The sequence below is a fragment of the Nanorana parkeri genome, unplaced genomic scaffold (assembly GCF_000935625.1).
Source record: "Nanorana parkeri isolate BGI_ZX_2015 unplaced genomic scaffold, ASM93562v1 scaffold420, whole genome shotgun sequence".
Classification (NCBI taxonomy): domain Eukaryota; kingdom Metazoa; phylum Chordata; class Amphibia; order Anura; family Dicroglossidae; genus Nanorana; species Nanorana parkeri.
Window position 1 is genome coordinate 850,468 of NW_017306688.1, and position 21,492 is coordinate 871,959.

A 21,492-nucleotide genomic window follows, 5' to 3' on the forward strand; every position below is an offset into this window, starting at 1 on the left:
ATGAGCGGCCGGTGCTGTAAACAGGTGCCGCTCACAGGAAGGCTGCTGTTGTCCCCTGCAAGCGCAGGATCTCAGGCAGCCACGCCAGTATTTATGGTTTATGGGGGTCTCCTAGCAACAGTGGGGGGAATTTATCAAAACTGGAGCTGACAAAATCTGGAGCGGTTGCTTATAGCAACCAGATTCTCTCTTCAATTAATTAAGAGCTGAAAATGAAAGATAGAAGCTGATTGGCTCCCATGAAGATTCTGTCTGCTCCAGTTTTGATAGTAGGGGTCTCAGGAGGGCTGTGCGGGGTCTCAGGAGGGCTGGGCGAGGTCCTAGGTGGGCTGTGAGGGTCTGAGGAGCGCTGTGCAGGGTCTCACCAGGGGTCTTGGGGGTCTCGTGGACAAATGCGGGTGGCAGAAGGGCTGCATGGTTCCCCAGGAAGGAGATGAGCGGCCGGTGCTGTAAACAGGTGCCGCTCACAGGAAGGCTGCTGTTGTCCCCTGCAAGCGCAGGATCTCAGGCAGCCACGCCAGTATTTATGGTTTATGGGGGTCTCCTAGCAACAGTGGGGGGAATTTATCAAAACTGGAGCTGACAAAATCTGGAGCGGTTGCTTATAGCAACCAGATTCTCTCTTCAATTAATTAAGAGCTGAAAATGAAAGATAGAAGCTGATTGGCTCCCATGAAGATTCTGTCTGCTCCAGTTTTGATAGTCCCATGTGTCTTTATTTGTTTTAGTTTTAGACTGTTGTAATGTGTTTTCATGACGTATTTCTCGTGATGTCACTGACATAATTTCCCTCACAAGTGGATTTATAGTACTTTTGTCGGCAACCCCATATTGCGCTGCTATCTATCTGAATACCGGAAACGCCTCGGATCTCCATATTAGGGAAGCTGGGCGGAGCCACCCCACCCACAGCATATAGTGTTCAGTTTAGCCGATGTGCACTCACTCAGGCCGCGACAACGGGACTCGACGCGCAGTGACCGTACGTTACCGGTTGTGATAAGATGATGAACCCGGCCCGGTTTAGGAATTCTGGAATGATCCCCTGCAACCTGCTGTGCGGGGGAGGCGTGCTCTCCACCAAGGACACCCCGCTAGTCACGCTGGATAAGGACGACTGGCAGAACCGGAGGCCGCTGGGCTACAACGAGGAGGGCTCCCTGCCCAATTCCCAGAGCGAGCTGGACGAGGATATGGACATAGAGTCAGACTCCCATGGATCCGCCTCACCCCCTCCTAGCCCCACCGACGAAGGCCCGCTGGACAGCCTGCACATTGAGACCCAGAAGATCCTCTATAACCTCTTCCGGGAACAGGCCGGTGGCATCAAAGAGGCCGGGGGCAACCAGAAGGCCCTGAGCACCCTCCGGAGGGTGGGGGCAGAGAACAAGGATTTTAATAAGCAAAATACTGTTTCCTGTCTTTAGAGTTTTATGATGTTTTATTTGGGCTGTTAAATTAGAAAATGGGGATAAATGAGTAAAGATGGAGCGTTTTATACGCAGACACATTTTTATTTATTTTGAGAGGGGTGGTTGGGTTGTGTGTGGTTTTATTTATTTTTTTTCTTCCATTTTAGATTCATTTTGTAGAGCTGTGTGCATGCATAAAAAAAATGTGGTTGGCAGGAGAACGCAGATGGCAACTTAAACCAAAAGCTAGTTCCTCTAGTATATATGCTATAATAAGGTCGCCATGCTTCTGGCTGTTCGTGTACGTTTTTCTGGTCGAGTTGCTGGCGGATTTGCATGGAGCTCTTTGTGCTTTTCTTAGTGTGTATTTGCATGAGGTGGGCCTGAGCCGTTTCAGTGCGCACGCTCGCTCGCTCTCGCCCTGCTGGCGATGTCCCCCCTATATAGTTGGATGCAGCTTTGTGTTGTATACGTGGTGTAGCTCACACAGACATGGAGGGCTGGGACTCCACCTCACAAGCTGCTAATACTCATCCCTTCCTGCTGCAGTGTTTGTTCATCGCTCACATAAGTCGCAGAGCAAGTTCTACAGGATGAGCGTTCACAGCCCAACTTCCTTTTTTATGTCATGCAAAAAATATCTATAAAGCTTTCTGTGTGTGTTTTTGTATATATTTTTGTGAAGTCGTTTCTAGAGCTGAAGCTGCATCGGGATTTCCATCTGTAAGATTGATTAATAAAAAAAAATCTCCAGCCACAGTGTGGTGTGATGGTGTTGCCATTTGGCTATTGGGTGGTAGTTGATGGTTTTATGACAGGGTAAAAACTTTGATCCAGCTTTGCTTATAATATGCCTATCTGGCAGCTCTTTGACCTAACTTGTAGTCATACTTTCGACTGTGTAGGCGTTGCGTTTTTATTGTCGCAAGAATGCAGACCGATAAGACAGGCTTGGTTCCTGGTTGTCTGGAAAATTCCAGTGATTGCTGTATGCCTTTGTGTGTTCTGAAGTCTTTATCATTTATTGCACTTTTTTATTATATATATTTTTATCTTTTCCCATCTTTGCTTTTTATATATTTTATCTTCATCTTTGTTTTACTTTTTATGTAGTCATTTATTCCTTATTTGATTCATTTTTTTCCCCTCTTTGTGGTACGTTGCCTTGGCTCTGGGAATTTTAAACTCCAGTAACCCCTGTTGGTTTGCAAGCTGCATCCTGTTTAAATTCTTCTATAATTTATGGCCGTCCCCTTTGAATAATGCATTATTCCGGCACAGGCTTCCCTCCCACCCCTGGTTTCCATTGATAATCTGGTTATTTCCAGAGAACTCTAGCAAAGGCCGAGAGAGGAAAATGAAACTCGGGTTTAGAGTTAAGCTGCGTTAAACATCCTGTTTTTGAAGCGTTGAGCAATGAACTGAAAAAAACACTCAACACCCCCCTCCCCAACACCCCTCATCTGTTTGTCAGCAAAAGGGTTTTCTGGAACTTTGAGCTTTGGTAAGGTTAGGAAGGTGCTGGGTTCATAGTGTGGTGGGGAATCTATGAATTAAAAGTCTTTCATGCACTTGTTTAATCATGGCGGATGAGCCCAAAGTACAGCCAGGAGCGACTGGAAGTTGTTGTGTTGGCTGGACTTTGGATGTATTGCTTTGGGGCTCATCTGCCATGATCACTTTAAATCAGAGTTTATTTCTTAAAGAACAACTCTGGGGACAATTCTTAACCCTTTAAGTTCGGCTACCCTGGCACTGCAAGGATTAAAGTGCTCATTTTGGTCATCATGGTGTATTATTACAGAGTTGCATTATGTGGCTGGAGTTCAGCTTTAGGATGAGATACCTATTCATAATAGAAAATGGATATCTGGTAAATGGAGACTTTTTTTTAGGCATTAAAGTATAAAATCCACACGTATTAATAGAACAATTTGAGAGAATTGTTAGGTTACTAAATGCAGTAGCAAGTCGTGTACGTTAGTGAATTGGTCTTTCTCTGTCCATGCCCACACATATTGTCCATTCATCAATCTTGCCGTGTCCTGTGCAGCAGCAAGGCCATTTTTAATTTGTATTAGAGGAAGCAATGCTATCGCTGTCATCTGCTGACTGTGAACGCCTCGAATCGCGTTGCTTGTGGTGTATGTTCATTGTTGCAATGTTTGAACTGAGCTGCAATGTTTGAACTGAGCTGATGTGTGCAGAAGCAAGCCATCTTCCTCTAGGGCGGCTTCTGCTTTTCAGTCATTGCAGAAGTTACTGTAATAGTGAAGAATGAGAACCGCTGTGGGCTAGTTTATGGTAACTGGAGAGGAAGAGCCAATCACATTTCATCTTTTAAGAGCAATGGGGGAACCTAACAGCAGCTTCAATAATGTGCTCATTTTAAAGGAAACCTTTTGAGAAAGGGAATTTAGGCTTTTTTTTTTTTTTAAGGTGGAAGGTCTGGCACTGACATATTCATCCTTTTACTAAAGCAGTGACTGACTTGGAAGAAGCATGTAGTCAGGGAAGCATCCCACATTCATACTTGTTCCAGGTCAATGACCCTCCAAGTGTGTCAAGGTTACAAAGGGCTTTGCTTGGTCAACTATGGGAGCACTCTCTGTGCTGACAGTTTCCTTTTAACAAATGGCTCTTCACCATTCCTGATGGAAGTGGTTGTGCCCCATGGAGGGCATTCCTGATTGCCTTTCTTGGAGGTGGGCAGTGGTATAGACCCGGACTAGGCTTAGCTAGAACAATTTTGATCGTGTGTTGTGCCTGGCTTTGCACTCAGTTTTCAGATATTTAATAGCCTCTTTTTTCTTCAGGAATGTTGCAGAGGTTGTCTATACAAACTGAAGATGACATTCAGAAAATCTCAGAAGTACCCTCTATGGTCTTCAGCGATGGGGTTACGAACTGGGGTCGGATTGTAACTTTGATAAGCTTTGGTGCTTTCGTGGCCAAACATTTGAAGAGTATAAAGTTGGAGAACTGCATTCGGCAGCTGGCAGACAACTTCACAGATTATCTCATGACCCAAAAGAGAGAATGGATTGTACAACACAATGGATGGGTGAGTATTGTGCTTTTCTGGAGGCCTGTCTGGTTGGATGTTTGGAGAATGGAGGTTTTACAGATGCGCACAATTGGATGTGTAGGGCAGTGTTTAGCATGCCACTAACATCTGGTATTGAGTGTCCCCAAAAATTTTATGGTGTATGGTACACAGGCTACAGAATATCTCCCAATCTGAAGAATCTAACATCTTGTGGGTATTAAAGGAGGCCTGTGCAGATGGCTTTATTGCTGAGCTCTCCTTCTACCAATGGCAACTACTTAAACCCAGTGGCTTCAAAACTTTGAGTCTCAGATTTGGAACAATTCGGCGTGTCAGTTTGGCTTCTCTAGGTGACTACTGATGTCAAATGACAGCCAGGTAGTCATTATGAAGTTGTAGAACCATTCACGCTACTTCCTGTTTCCTAAAGGAGGTCATACTAGAATGTTCTTACCACACTCGCTCAACAAACTAGGGCTTGTTCTGGTATATTTTAGGTTTGAGAGAGAGGAACTCAATGCACCTGGAGGAAACCTATTGAGATATGGGGAGAACATTCAAAATGAGGAGCTGGAGAAAACTCATTCAGATATTGGAAGAATATTTAGAATGATCTGGATGAAACCTATTGAGATATGGGAAGAATAACCAAAATCCATGGTGGTGTTTTAACCCAGAAACCAGAGCTTAGCAAGAGTGCCATGTGGGGTAGTTCCTTGTAAATGATTTGCGCTGTTCTGAAACTAACAGAAGATTTAATGTTTGTCCTACAGGATGGCTGTGTGGAATTCTTCCATGTTGAGGACTATGAAAGTGGACTGAGGACTGTTTTGATGGCCTTTGCAGGAGTAGCAGGTCTTGGAGCAAGCCTGGCATACATGATCCGGTGAACTTGCGTCTTAAGTGTTTGTTTTTAACCGATCATGATCGTTCGCTACGATCTTTGCTCTTGGCTTCTTAGACACAGCACACAGAAGTTGAGGGTCATCGCTGTGTCCGCCGCCCACAATTTGCCAGAGCCTGATCACAAGTTTGGGCTATCCGTTGGACAGAGAAACTGGAGTTATTTTTACCAAAAACAAAATATGCCTGACAGATGCCATCTTGTCATTGTTAAATCTTTATTTTTTTCTACAAATAAATTTAATATATTTTCGCGAAGTGTGAACTTTTGTTGAAAATAAAGGTACGCGTTGTCTTTTCAACTCCTTTGGTGCCCAAATGCAAGCCATCCACTGGCACCAAGGGAGTTGAGACCATAAGTGACGACAACTCTGCTCCCGTAAGTAAAATATAAAGTGTAAATATGTGTATAGTATTCTCTGTACATGTGTACCATTTTGTTAATGAACAATATATTGTACAGCTTACCATACGGGTGGGGATGGATGTTTTTCCCTCCCTCCCTTTTTTTTTTTTTTCTCCTCCTTTGGCCCATAAATTTAGAAAAATTAGGACTCAAGCATCTTGGAAGTCTATTCTGTTATTTTCTCTGCACATTAAGCCTCATGCATAGTGAATAATCCTCAAATTGTGTTAGCCTAAAACAGACATATTTTATATGTGGTGTATGCATTTTTGTTTAGTACACAGGTCTGTCAATGTGGAAGGAATCATTCTGAACCATATTTCTGGCTGCATTTACTGGAGAACCTTTTCAAATGGCTCTTTCGAATGACATGTTCTTTTACGACCCTCTCACTTTATCTTTGAATGCAAAAATCACTAAAATTAGGGCTCTATAGGCTTGTATCTTGTTTTGTGCTAAGTTTTTTTTTTTTTTCTTTTCATTAATAAAGGGGGAGGAAGAATTCTTCCCAAGAGTCTTGCTAGTCCTTTTCCCCAAAACTTTCAGAAGTAACTTGGGTTATATTAACTCTAGATAATTGGTTCTATTTCTTGACTCCAGTGTGCAGTTGAGTGCCAATTAATCTTATGAAACCATAGTTATGGTGCTAAAGTTTTTTTTTGTTTACATTTGAATAAAAACCCTATTTTGTTAATATTCGTATCTTTGCATTTTTAGAGTGAATGGGTTCCTGAACTGGGTTATGACTCAAATGCTAGTTAGCAATAATGTAAATCGCAATAGCTGTATTTCACAAATAACGGCCTTGGGGTAGATGATTAATTCTTTAGAGAACTGGTCATCTGTTACGCCTGTTGCTCACACTCTTGGGAAGGGGTAGGTAAACTTTGGCCCTCTAGCTGTGGTAAAGCCACAAATCCCCTCTTGGAGTCATGCCTGTGGTTATCAAGAGCCTTGCAATGCCTTATGGGAATTGTAGCTTCACCACAGCTGGAGGGCTGAAGTTTGCCTACCCCTGATAGGGCAGCTCGATCCCTGTCCTTTCTATACCTGTGTTGGGGGAAGTGTTTATGCAAATGAAATGCTATCCTAAGACATTTGGCTTCATGCGGGCCCCTAGAGTGCAGTGCTGAATACATTCTGCCCAGTGGTAAGTGGCACCAAAGGAAACCTTTCTCAATAGAGCCATGATGCACTATGTGCTGTATATACTCTTGATTAACATTTTCCTGATTCTCTTTAGGCACCTGCAGGCCTGTAGATGTTTGTTTCCCACAATGCTGAATGTATTGCAAAACAAGGAAGAGGAAAATGTTCCTTTATTGTCTTTTCTGATAAATTGCTCAACCTTCACTTCCTTATCGTTGAGCCTTTTGTTGGCTTCCAAGAATAGCAGAAACTAGATACACCACTTCATTATTACCAGGGTAGGCGTCGTTTATCAAAGTATGGCAGATTTGTCTTTTAGCAGCCAGTCAATCATTTATCTAACCTGCCCTAGTGAAAGCTGCATATCTCGGGGGGGGGGGGGATTATTGCTGATTGTTCTTCTTTCAGACAGTGATGGGCCCAGCATGATGGCCACCATTTTTTGAACAAAGGCAGTACCCAGAGTCTGTCACTAGGTGCTAGTCTAACTTATTTGGGTTATTTAGATTTTTCTATATTGGTGGATACTTGATGACAATGCAATTTAGTGGTCTCCTTTAGTGTACAGGCTTAGTTGATCAGCATTCTGATTCATGTAAACCGGCACCGGTGTAAGCGGTAATAAAGACTCATACCAAAGTGGACCTATTTTGACGTGAACGTTGTAAAGAAACTGAAATTACACCAAGATGTACTGAGACATTTGTAAATCAGGCTTGTTGAAATTCAAAGCTGATGTATCCACCTCGCACGTAGCACTGTCCAAGGCTAAGAGACTAGGCATTGCACTGTGGGATGCAACCTGTGTAAACCTACGTTCTTTCAAGAAGCCATATCATTTCTTCTCTTGTAACCTGCCATAGTTTCCGTCATAAAAATATTCTGGAGAGATCTTTAGATGTTACAGTTCTGCCATTACAAGGGAATTTCTCTTTTGGCATTCTCATTTCTTCTTGCATATTATGGAAAGTGTAACCATGATAGTGGATACACCATCCAATATTGGCAACATCAAAGCCAAGAACTATGGCGTGGATATCATTCCAGTGGAGTCCTCTAGAGAATTATCAAGGTCACTCTGTCTATAAATGAAGTATTACTTTTAGGTTGACATTTTCGATTTTGTTTTAGGTTTAGTAGACTATATTAGGGCTTGATAAATCCCAGGAACCAGATCATCAATGCTTCTTTAAAGTTACACAAGTTATGTAAATTTGGAAGGGTTTGCTCCAGGTCTTGTCCATGGAGCTGGGTCCTGCATTCCATGTTGATTTGTCCACCCTTTCTATGCTCCTTAAAAAGTTACAGCTGTTACCTAAATTTTGAGGTTTGCTCTAGTTGTTGTCCATGGGTTCTGCATTCCATATTAATATGTCCACCCCTACTCTATATACACAAATGTTTGTGTATATGGATGGCTTTCCTGAAGATTTTGGAGTGTCTGCCAGAATTTGTGCCCATTCACCCAAAGAAGAATTTGTGAGGTCTGGTACTGATGTTGGAAGAGGCAGACCTGGCTCGCATGTGGTGTTTCACTTTATCCCTGGTAGTGGTTCTTTAATTTCTCCACACTGCTTATCAAACCAAGTCATTATGAAGATGACTTTGTACTCAGGAGCACAGTCATACTGGAGCAGAAAAGGGCCTTCACCAAATTGTTACCACAAAGTTGGAACTAGACAATCGTCTTAATGAGTTAACAGTCCCCCTGAAAACATCTGAACTCAATCATTTGATGTCTACATACATCGGCCATGTAATATGTATTATTATAATACTTACGGACTTTTTAAGGCCTGGGATGTTTGGAGCTTTCAGACATCACATCCATGACTAAACATTAACAGTACTCTGTAGGACTGATCTATGAAAAGTAGGACCATGGAGTGCTGTTGTCTAGAGCAAGCAGGTTACTTGTTCCATGTGAAGGTGAATCATTCAGAATACATTTGCTAATCAGGCCCCATTATGCTTGTAAACTCTTCATAGTCTACTTCTCGGTCAGACCAGTTGTACTGGCAGTGCTTACTAAACATTGACATGTTGAATATTTACACAGTAAATATACTCTGGAGCACTCCGTTTGGACAGACCTGCTCTTCTTGAGTCACGAGATACTAATACAAAGCACACAGTATACCTCTCAGGGATCTTTATTTAGTCTGTGACTTGAATTGGGGGTGCTTGCCAGCCATTTATTTATAGCAAACAGCAGTGTTCCCTCAGGCCGTACAGCCCACCTATTAATGGATTCAAACTGTAATGCTTGGCAAAGTCGTCTATAATTGAACATTGGCTCAGAACAGTGGGCCGCCTCTAGTGTATCTAAAGGAAAAAGCCTACAGACACTGGAGATTCCAAGTACAGTATGGAAGGGTGAAAGCTTGTCCTTTCCCATCTGTCTGCCTCTGGCAACAAGTATTCTCATTTCAGTCGCTTGATAAATGAGTCCATGTGAATGTAGGTTAACAAGCTTCAAGAAGTCCCAGCATATACTATCCTGTTATAACATTCATTGTAATAGGAACACATACTAGAGTTTTTGATCATGCAATCAAAATGCCTTTTATCTAATGAGTGCTGCCTTCCGTCTGCCCAGCACTTTCACCATTACTTGCACATTGCGGCATACCTACCTCCTAGTGGGACCTCCTCCAATGATGATAAGTACAGGCTCTAGATCTCGATTCTTTCAGGTCCCGTGACGCTCCTCTTCAGCGTGGGTTGGATGACATGCTGAGAATGAGGCAGGGTGCGCATAGGAAAATTGTGAGGAGCATGGGGGAGAGGTTTTCTTTTGGCAAAAGAGTCTTTGCTTGTTTCTTTTGCCGAAAAAAGTTTTAACGCGATGCATTTTTTTGCTGCTGGACTTAAAGGAGAACTATGAGGCGAGTGAAAATCACTCAGCCTCATAGTTGGAGCCGACGTGTGACAATTAAACTGTCACAGGTCGGTTCAATAGATTGGGAAGTGTGCGAACACATACCGTCGCGTGCTCACTTCTCGATCCTGTCGCTGCAGAGAGCTGTGACTGTCACTCACGGCTCCCTGCAGGGATTGCTCCGATCCTCCAGCGCTGACTAGCGGAACGAACGGGGGAGGGGGCAGGTACAGCTGGCTCTGCCTCTAGATAGGCAGAGCCAACTGTCAATCAAGCAGCTCGTGGTATACTGAGCTTTGGGTGACGGGCTGACGCTAGTTTGTGTCCTCCCGTTACCCTTAGGAGAACTATAGGGAAAAGCCCTGACCCCATAGTTCTCCTTTAAGTTCTGCTTTAAAGCTTCTTAAAAAGAGACTTTTGGTTGCTATGGCTTGCTGCACATTGCCATCAGTGCTTTGATCGGTCCCCGGTTTACTGAATAGCACAGCTGATTATTACAATGTACAGCCTATACCGTATGGTCAGTCCTTAGTTATGCCATTCTGCTAATAGGCCAAAGGCCACCATGTTGCATATGTTGAGTTCACATCCAGAATACTTTAGCTGCCACTGCTGTGTGTACAAAACAGGTGCACGTTTGCCTCCCCTTAAATCGAAAGCTTCAGAGGAGTTGCAAAGCTCTTCTATCAGATCTCTTTTATACATATTTGCTTTTTGTATCAAGTGTGGCTCCACTTCAAAGGCCCTCTGCAGCTGGCTCTTTCTCAGGTTACACGAACACCCTTTTCCTGCCTCATAAAAGCGTTTTATGTTGTATAAAGATTGCTGTAGCCTTGAAGCATGATATTGCAAAGCTGGGGCGGTGTGTGCACATCGGATCCATCTGCTGCCATACGTCATGTGGTACGACATACAGCAAACAAAAGGCTTCAGTTTGTTCAGGCAGCTCCTTGTCCCCTGCACATGCTCCCTGTCGGAAGGCCTCCTGACTGTTCTAGTACGAGGGGACGTAGGCGGCAGTGGCTGAATTTCAATGTGTTGGCTGTTTGTAAAGCTGAAAGTAACACACAGTGTATGTTAGGTTATTTAAAGTGGACCTATATAATGTTAACAGTACTGTTGGGATGGGTAAAGGAGTAATAAAGCAGCTGGATACTTGGCTTTCCTGGGGAAGATGCTAGTCTGGTTACACATTTGGTAACGAGACCTCTGCTGAAGGGGATAGCCAATCTGTTCCTTACCCTCAGCAGAGATCACATACAGGAACAGAGGGGACCTGGAACAGCATTTGCTCCAGGAATGGTATGCATTAAAGTGGATCTTTACCCCCTTTCATTATAATTCCCATCAGCATGCAGCTCTCTAAGCTGATATGAAATCATCTTACATTTGTTAGATAAACGCTTTTACTTTTTGATACTGTTTTCCCACTTGCTGGTTGAGTGGGGCGCTGGAGATGTAACCCTGGCCTTACAGATGCATCCTGGTAAGGCTACATCACCAGTTCCTTCATGGGAAATCTCATCTGTAAACTGCAAAATCTTGCAGGGAAAGGCATTATTTCCGCCCTGAGTTGATGTGCACTGTAAATGTTCCAGGAGGCAGACCCAGAGCTCCAGGAAGTAAAGGGAGATGGATTCATCAGCCCTTAGTGAGAATGGGGAGAAAAAAAAAAAAAGGTACGCAAAGAATAAAACGCTGGCAATGATCTATAAGCATCTGTTTGTAATTTGCCATTAGTGCACATTTCTAAAGAATGAAGGGGGGGGGGGGCAGGCTGGGGTGACAATGCTGCTCCTCCATAGATACAGTACAGTAGGACAGGAAGTGTAACTGGCGGGACAACGTGGTGAAAATATAGGGATCTGGATCTCCAGCAGTTAGACACGCAGTGGGCAAATCAACAACATTGCTCAATTTGCGTGACTGTTGATTGGATCACTGTACAGGGGGTGTATCAGACCATTGTGTTCAGCAGCGATTGGGCGTGTGTGTGTTACCGCAATGGCGTTTGTTGTGTTGCATTGCCTTGCAGTCAATGCACTGCAGGGAACTCTTTTTCTGTAACATGGGGTACAGTGCAGTACGTGGCCGTCGGGAGGTGCACTGGGGTGCCATTTGAAATGAAGAGCAATGCAACATACCAGCACACTTTGTGCACAGTGCAACAGCATGCACTAAATGCACGGATCATGCTGTAGTGTGAACAGGCACTTACGCGGCCCTCGAGACTGGCAATTGACCACTCAGGCCAAAAGAGCTCCAGTATGAGGAGGCAGAAGTGTCAGGTGTTCCCCATAATGGGACGGTACCAGATATCTCTTGGGCAGGCTGATGGTTGTGTTCCCCATAATGGGACGGTACCAGATATCTCTTGGGCAGGCTGATGGTTGTGAAACTAGTGGAAGGTTAGTAGATGCTGCTTGAGCTCTAGAGATGAAATTGGAACATTTGCTGGGTAGGTGACGTTAAATTCACCGCACGGCAGTGAGCAACCACCCGCCAGGAGGTGCGTTGGAGTGCCATTCAAATTAAATGGCAACGCAGTGCAGCAGCACAACTAGCATGCAAGGCATTGTGCTGTGTGATAGCATATACTATACACATGGATCCCATGTCTTCAGGGCCTATTCACACCTCATCCAGATCATCTCCAGACCAGACCAGATTGTTTCCTGGACTCAAAATGTATCCCTATGCTATTTCTGGTCTCTGTTTACACCAGTGCAGTCCGTTCCAGACCAGACCAGAAAAATACTGCACGTCTCATTTTGTCTGGTCTGGAACTGCCGGCAGGTTCATACAATTTTCCGGACCGGATCTGGTCTAGAAAATGGTGTGAACCTGCCCTTAGTGCAACACTATAGTGTGAACCGGCCCTTACTGATTATGCAGCAATACATAAAAAGGAAAGGCACGAGCAACCTTTACCATACCAGTTAATGTGAAACCTTTAAGCCTATATCATTCTGGCAGTCCATTTTCTTTTAAATGACGGTTTCAGTCCCATATTTAAATAACGGCTTTGTCACACCTCTTCCTTTGACCGCCCTCTTGTTTTGTGTTCTTGAAATAGTCTTGTTAACTGGGTTACTGAGAAAGTATGTAGCTTAGGAATGAGGCAGAGCAGCTCACCACTCCTTGGTTATATGATGATGATGGTGGAAACCTTTAACCTGCCTGTACAGGGATCATACTAGTCATATGTCAAGGCCTTTCACAGGCCTCGTACTGTATAGCAATGTGGACTTTTTCGTTGTTAAATTTAGAAGAGGTGGAAAATAGAGTACCATTGCTCCACATGAAGCCACCAAGTGCAGATCCAGGTGGTTCACAAGCAGGACACCCAAGAATCCTAAATCCTAAGCGTAGGTATCTTCATAATTGCAAACTCGGCAAAGAACACAGTCTTGGTCCTCTTGGGATTCATGTGAGTTTCAGGCTACACAGAGCTCTTCATGATAGATGTTTCTCTATGACCACTGATGGCCAAACATCAGCCCAATGTGGTCCTCTGGTCCTCATTGTGTGTCCCTTGAACCCCAATAGACAGACTTTACCCTGCCCAGGTGCTTATTCAGACCTGATCAAAGCAGGAGGTAAAGAGTTCCTAGACTGTGACTCACAAAGCTTTACACAAGAATAAGTATCTTTCTTTTAGTCACATGACTGTCATTTTCAAATCTTACAGGAGTAAAATGAAAATAACTCTCATTTAAAAAAATAAAAATATCTTTCTCCTGCTGTTGGCTTTGTGAATTGAGCTTATTATGTGATATCAATTCAAGAACTGCCATAATACTGCAGAAGCTGCACTGCACCTCCATGGTAGAAGGAAGTATTCACTGCACTGGCTTTTGATAATTAAATGGTTCCGTTTATTTCTTCCACACTACCTTAGATTTTCTGAGCCGTTCATTAACTTTAATTGTCTTATGATGGATCTTACTGTTGGCAACACTGAAAGTGGAGACAGGAAGTTCTTAAAGTGTAGAACAAAACAAGGGGCGCCACTGCTGATAGTAGAGTCCAATATGGTATTTTATTTATAAAGATCAATAGAATAAAACAGACAACACGTTTCAGGGGTACACAATATCCCCCTTCATCAGGGTTAAGGAAGCAAATAAATGTATAAAATATAACTATAGATATATAAAAATGTATACATATCTATAGTTTTAATTTATTCATTTCTATATTTGCTTTTTTCAGCCCGGATGAAGGGGGATATTTGGATCCCAAACATATGTTGGCTGATTTATTCTATTGATCTTTATTATCTGTTTTATTCTATTGATCTTTATTATCTGTTTTATTCTATTGATCTTTAAATAAAATACCATATTGGACTCCTCTATCAGCAGATGTGCCCCCCTTTTTTGTTCTTTATTTGGTCCCGCTTCAACCCCCCTATTCTGGTCACTTGTTTTGTGTGGGAGTGACCCCTCCAAGAACTTTTGACACTTTAAAAAAAGAACATTGTTGACAAATCTAGTGCCCCCCTTCCCCCTCCCACAAATCTCCAGAAATTCTAAAATGACACCTTCACCTCTGACTAGTTTAGAGCCGTGTTTCTTCTTTTTTCAGGTACGGCACCCTTTATAAGTATTCAAAATCTCGAGGCATCCCAGTGTAAATTGTCATAGATGTTAAGGGGGGCCCCCAAAAAAACACAAAAAGTGGGTTTCCCCCTTCACATTGAAGTGCCCCTTCAAATCAAGATACCCCGGCCTTCACATCAGGAGTCTCCCTTTGACATCAGAAGCTCCTCTTTCATATAAGAGTTCCCCCTTTACATCAGGAGCCCCCTTCACCTCAGTCTTCATCCCCCCTCCCCTTCACATCACAGTCCCACTACCAGAAAATTCTGAGGAAGCCAGAAGACACCCCAAGATGCCATGGCACCCTGGTTAAGAAAGGCTGCTTTAGAGTGCTGCAGGCATGAGAAATGGAGAGAGTTTTGTTAGCAGAAGAGACTTTCAAAGTCTCTTTATCACCTTGCAATTTTTTAAAAAGCACCTAGGGTTCCCCTTTAAGTCACACTTGCAGGCCTTGTCCCTGCCCCAGCCTGTGACTGGACAGTGAAAGGAGAAGCAGCAGACGAATGAGCTCATCTCTGAGTTTCTCAACTCTCTCCTCCTGTCAGCATGCTCCTTATTGGCACATATGCCCTGCAGCACAGCTGACTGGTTCCCTGCGCTGCTTCTCCTTCCCCTCAGTCTGAGCTCTGCTGTACAGGGACTACAGAAGGCCAGGTCAGATTCTGCTTGCATTGCAAAAATACATTTAATAAACTATAAAAAATACAGAGCTGCTTTAATCTGTGTGCCTGCAATTCAGCTAACAGAACAACGAGGTATTTATTAAAATGTAGGTCCGGTGTAGGTAGAATCAACACATGCTGATAATGCAAACACAATAAAGGGTTTATCTGGAACATACATGTGATTGCCACGTGATTACATCCTGTCTGACATTCACGGAACGTTCTGTAAACTTCCAGTGTGATGTGATATTTGCTGATTTCACAGTGTTCCGTACCACCCAAGGCTTCCATTTCATTCACCATCCTAGATACTCCGCGTGAGCCTCATCTTTCTCTCCCACGGTGTCCAGTTTCATTGTTCTCAGCGGTGAAATACTCTCTCTGCCCAATCCAAATAATGGAACTCCGTGAAATCAATCTGATTTAGCCCTGTGAGACTTCTCTTGTGCTTCTCCGTGTCGGTAATGGAAATCTAGGTGGTAAAATTGTATTATTATTTTTTTCCCATGGACTGACAAAGGCAAGGTCACCCGTGTTTGCTTTCCCAGGACGGGATCGCAATTAAATGCTGTAATATCTTCACAGGCGCGGCAAGTCTATAAAGGCCTCATAGCATTTGAAATATAGCAATTCCAGGACACGTTTCTTTCAGAAGAATGTTATTGGGTTTTAACAAAAGAATGGATGTTCAGATGATCCGTGGTAACAATTGTAGTAGAGAAGACAGATTAGAGATTGCCATGATTCAATACGGCCCATGGGCCTAGTGGCAGCACTCCATTGGGGCCAAAGATTGGTTGCCAATGGGAGGACTGAAGCTAGTGCCCTTAATGGGGGGGGGTTACATGTATGACTCAATATGCTGCAAAAGTTGGTTAAGCTTCATGGAAATAAAAAAAATTCCCTTGCAGTGGGGCTGTCCCTGCACTGCAAGCGTTAACTGCCTAGGGAGTGAAAAAAAAACGGTTTTACTTACCCGATCCTCATTACCACCAGCTTTCTTTGGGTTGCAAGACTTGTTCCTGCATCCTCCTTTCCCCCAGTTTAGGACCACTGTCCTTATCAATTACAATGCAGGCTTCATAGTCCTACATAGTCTTCTGTAGGGCTTTTTACCACCTGAAGCCAGGGGGGGGGGTTGGCATGGGGTACTGGCAGCAGTGCACATTACCGGGTGGGCGTTGGGGTAGTGCTGGTGGGGCACGTTAAAGGGGGGGCTCTCAGCATCATATAAGCTTTGACCGGTGTCCCGTCTGGCTCACTGACTTCACTGGTTGTCTGGAGCTATGTGGGATGCTGGCCAGAGCATCCTAGGTTGCCGAGAGCTGGGCAGGGACATGTGTACCGCTCATATCCCCGCCATGCTCTTAGCAACCTGGGACGCTCTGGCCGGAAAGGGTGCAGCAGGCACACTACGAACACAGCAGAGCAGCCATGCCAATCTGCCGGCCGCCCCTGCATGACCCAAAGAGATGCCGTCTGAGGCAACAGCCTCATGCTGCCACATTATAAGAATGGCCCTGGGTGCCCAGTCCTCAACAGTTCAGAGCCAGGGCGGAACGGGCGGCAGAGAAGAGCGTTGACTTCTGTGGAGCAAGGATCAGGTAAGTAAAACTACCTTTTCCTGCCTCCTAGGTATATATGAGCAGTTAACCCTTTGCAGTACAGGTCAGCCCTGCTGCAAGGGAAAACATAATTGTCCCTGGAGTTGGGTTTTAAAGTGTATCTAAACCCGAAAACAATATATTGCAACTATATTGCAATATATTGTTTTTATTGTATATTGCCATGCATCTAAGTTGCAATATATTGCAACTTAGATGCATGGCTTATTGTTGGTTTTTTTTTAGGCTTTTTCTCCTTTATTTTCACTTAGTAACCCCACAGATAACACACTTCCTGTTCCTGGGGGGCTACATTCACTCCTCCACTGTATATGGAAGAAGCCATTATTGCCACCCAGGCTGGACTTCAACCATGTCTGCCCTTGTTCGTTTCCATAATATTGGGGTGGGGATAAGTCGTTTTCAAAAGAAAGATAAGGCTGTTTGTGCTTTCTGTTAGGCTCATAGGAAGTGACAAGAATTTTTGGCAAGATCAACAGGTATTTTCTGTACTTGCTGTACCCTAAAAAAGAAAACAAGTGTAGCCACCACATTTCAAGGACTGGTAAGTTACAATATAATAAAGTGATGGAAAGACTGCATGTGGAGGGATAGAAGAGAGTAATTTGAAGGGCAAATAAGGGGAGTAGAGGGCAAGTAGGGAGGTTGCCTACCCCTCATCTAGATGTAGAGAAGGCTTTTTAGGGGTACAATTTGCATCATACCTATATGACTCCTTTAAGTCCATTCCAGACTGTATATGTTGGTGATTTCAATCCCACCACCTGTTTCTAATAATGAATGAGAACTATGGTGGGGGGATCACTGCATGAAAGATCCTACCATTCTTCATTTATTTACTTTATAAAGAATGCAGCAGAAGAAGTCGGTTCGCCCAGCAGTGGCTGTATTGGAACGGTTCCATGTCAGGGCTCAGCAGAGAATGAAACCTATGTGGAACCTGCTAGAATATCTGAGAACTATATGGTGAATGTTCACCAGCACATACATTGAGCTGTATTTGTACTTAGTCACTGTGTGACCACTGAGGACACCCATGAGTTAAAATACCTGGCAACAAGCGCCATTGCCTCCCACGCATAGCTCAATACCGTCTTTGTGATGCAGGCTCATGCTCAGCAGTGCAAGAATTTTCCTCGTGCGGCTCGCACATTGAGCTGAATAGATTATCACCCTAGAAACTTGCAAAGGTTATTATTTGCATACTTGTTTGTTGCTATCAGGCCTGCATGGGAGCTCAGCCAATGTTTCATAGTAACCTTTAAAGTAAGCTATTCCATAAATAAAATTCACAAAGCTGTAATGGCAACATAAAGCAGAAATGCTCAAGTGCCTGTAAATACCGATCAATGTCTTTTGGAGTGCCTAAAGACCAGCAGCGTCGAGGATTTAGTTGTATCAGGGTGCCACTGGAAGGGACAGGGGTTCCCTAGGCAGGTTATGTCAACCTCCTTTACTAGTCCAAACTGTATAATGGTGGCAACACATTTTACAATTTGTAATTGCCTTTTAATAGCAAAAACAACCTAATGGATCAAAGCAACCAACCACCAAGAGTAGGAGATGCATGGAAAATCCTGCAGAGGTATTAATTCCAGGACTTCTGCAATTATAATGTTTGCATAATCATAAGTGTTAAGCAATACTCGCTAGAGGGGTTATCTTGCAGTATGAAGGTATGGTATGAGAGACCATGGTCAAGAGTTTGCAATGAGTGCTACACTCAAGGATGTAACTACAGCCATAGCAGCGCAGGCACCTGCTATGACTCACAGAGGTAGATGGAGTCCAGTCCCATGTTTTAAAAGGTGTTGTAAAAACATTTGTGTATTTATTGGTTTGCTCCTCTTAATGGAAGATACCTGTGATTGCTGGCAAAACCAAGGGGGAGGGGAAATGGACCCCTAGCTTGTTGGCTACTCTACTTGATTGTCCCCTGACCCTAATGGAATAAATAAAGTTGTATCTGGACTATTTTAATTGGTGTGGTGCTTCAAATCCCCCATCTACTGTGTCCATCAGTCAGGCACTCCACATATAAGGCCTACTCAGGTACATGCAGACACCAGATAATCTCATGGTATGGAAAGGGTTGCTTTAGATTCCACGCATTCCACCGAACCAAACAATGAACATGTTTAACTCCATTACCCAGTACAATGCAAGCAAGCCCTCTCTTTACCTTCACTTTTTATAAATATATTGTCTACATACAGAAGGACCGTATAGACATACGACAAAGATTTATGTTGTCCTGGATATGTTTCTAGATGTACATGTGCCAATTTTCTGAACACACAGCGAGGGCCACGGTGATCAGAATGTAATGAGGGCACAGCCCATAATATACATGTACGAGATGTTCTGAATATTCTGATTACTAGATTACCGTGGTTAACAAAACATCCCCTGCACTGTGGCCTCCAGTCACAAGATGTGAAAAGCGCCAACGAACAGATAAAAAGATTATCTTGCAAACTGTAGATGTTCTGTAATAAAGAGAATATACACCAATCGACCATAACATTATGACCACTGAGAGATAAAGTAACATTGATTATCGGGTTACAATGGCACCTGGAAGTGGGGGGTGGGGGTGGGGTATATTAGGCAGCAAGTTAACATTTTGTCACTGAAGTTGATGTGGTGGAAGCAGAAAGATGGAGGATTTGAGCTACTTTGACAAGGGCCAAATTATGATGGCTAGACAACTGGGTCAGAACCACCCCAAAACTGCAGCTCTTGTGGGATGTTCCTGGTCTGCAGTGGTCAGGACCTACCAAACGTGGTCCAAAGAAGTGAAACCGTTGACAGGACACAGGAGGTTCCTGCCACATGTCCATTGTTGCATCAGTGAGCCTTGGTCATCCATGACCCTATCAATTAATAATAATAGGCAGCAGGAGCCTCCTACATCCTAGCAAGGAAGGATAATAGGCGTCAGGAGCATCCTGCGTCCCAGCAAGAAAGGATAATAGGCGTTGGGAGCCTACTGCGTCCTAGCAGTGAAGGATAATAGGCGCCAGAAGCTTCCTGTGTCCTAGCAACAAAGGGAACTAGGGGGCTGAAGCTGCCTGCTTCATAGCAACCAAGGGCGCTAAGAGGCAGGAGCAGCCTGCATCTTAGCAACCAAGAGTGCTAGGGTGAAGGAGTCACCTACATCGTAGCAACCAAGACCACTAGAGGGCAGGTACCAAGCGGCATTGTAGCAAACAAGAGCACTATTGGGCAGGAACCACCTGCATTATAGCATCCAAAGGTGCTAAGGGGCAGGAGCCATCACCATCCTAGCAACCAACCATAGTGTTTGCCTTTAAACAGATATGATGTATCTGCTTTACATGATAACTGGTAATGATTGTCAGTTCTATTGTCTGGCTGACATAGTGGGAAAACCACAAATACAAATTTTCACACAATGGTTTGTCCTTCCGATGATTTGGATGTTTAAAATATATGAAATTTCTCTTCTTCTCCTCTCTTTCTCTTGCTGATTTCCTGTCTTCTGCCCCTCTACTCTCCCATTCTTCACACCCAGTGTCTTTTATTCTATGTCTTCTGGCTTTCTTTCTGTTCTTCCTTCTGATCACCAGTTTAATACCTATCGATACTCAACTTCGGTTACCATGTCAACTACAGAAGGACCAGCTTCACCACAAGCCTGTCTTGGTAGGCTGGGTCATTGACGTAACCAGTTCCACACTACGTTTAGACGCATGCCGGACTGTAGTCCAAGCACATATGTCATGATATGATCAAGCGAATGGTCTTATCCAATATGTTACACATGTATCTATACTGTAATCCTTTCTTGTGCTATCTGACATATTTTATATGTACTACTATGCTTAATAAAATAAAATACATTTTGTGAGAAAAAAATTAAATATGAAATTGATGTAAATTAAACAGTCCGGTGACTTGTTGAAGGCCGTTGCTCCATATGACACCTCCTTCAATAAATCAATAGCTCCGTGCTTTCCTTGCAAAGTTTTCCAGACTACATCATTTGGAAACATTTTTGTCTGGTTTCCCGGAGATATTTTCCAGAGAAATATGAGGTAATATGAAAAAAAGGTGGAATATTGACAGCTTGACGTTCCTGAGGCCAAGGCTGCGAACAAAGTCTGGGAACAACTCATTTTTAATGGGAAGTCCTGAGCTAAGCTATGTAGGCTGCCAATGTCAACCTTATGATGAATTGAGTACTTCAGGGTATAAGGACCATGTGACCATTTTCTCCTACAATGCACCACTGGGTGCCAAAGTGGCCATTGGACAGGATAAAAAGTATAAGGGATGGGTGCTGGTTAGTGTACCCTGTATGCAGGTTTACAGTGATAGTAAAGTCAATGGGTTTTAAAGTTCTTTCAGATGCTGACTTGATGTTTAAAAGTTTAAATTTTCTCAGAATCAGCTCAGAATCAGCAGAATGCAGAATCAGCTGGTCTCCTAAGCCTCCTTTCCTTTGCTGGGCCCTATGGAGCCACCCTTGTGTGTGCTAGTAAGCTGTTTGTCCCTCAAACACACAGGTACAGCAAGGCAAGTCATTCCCCTTCTCCAAGCTAGTAGATAAACATCTGCTGGAGACTGTTCTGTCTCTTAGGATCTTGTACTGCACAGGAAGTTGAGGGAAGCCGAGCTGAGAGAGTTGGAGCTCTTCGGAAACATGATGACTGTATGTGCTTGGGGCAAAATGTAAAGAAATACCTGGCTGGGCAATGTACTGCCGATATCTTTGATTTAGATTCATTATTGCAAAAAGGTTAAGAGGTGATTACTACTTTAAAGTGTATGC

The 21,492-nt window shown here is 43.6% G+C and overlaps 1 protein-coding gene across 1 annotated transcript; it reads left to right on the plus strand.

The window, feature by feature from the left end:
• The first annotated feature begins 956 nt into the window (after positions 1-956).
• On the plus strand, positions 957-5,389 carry MCL1 (BCL2 family apoptosis regulator). Its single transcript, XM_018559894.1, has 3 exons — positions 957-1,412; positions 4,213-4,476; positions 5,235-5,389. The coding sequence occupies exons 1-3, from the start codon at positions 1,005-1,007 to the stop codon at positions 5,349-5,351; spliced, it is 789 nt and encodes a 262-aa protein (XP_018415396.1). The 5' UTR covers positions 957-1,004; the 3' UTR covers positions 5,352-5,389.
• Positions 5,390-21,492: the final 16,103 nt, after the last annotated feature.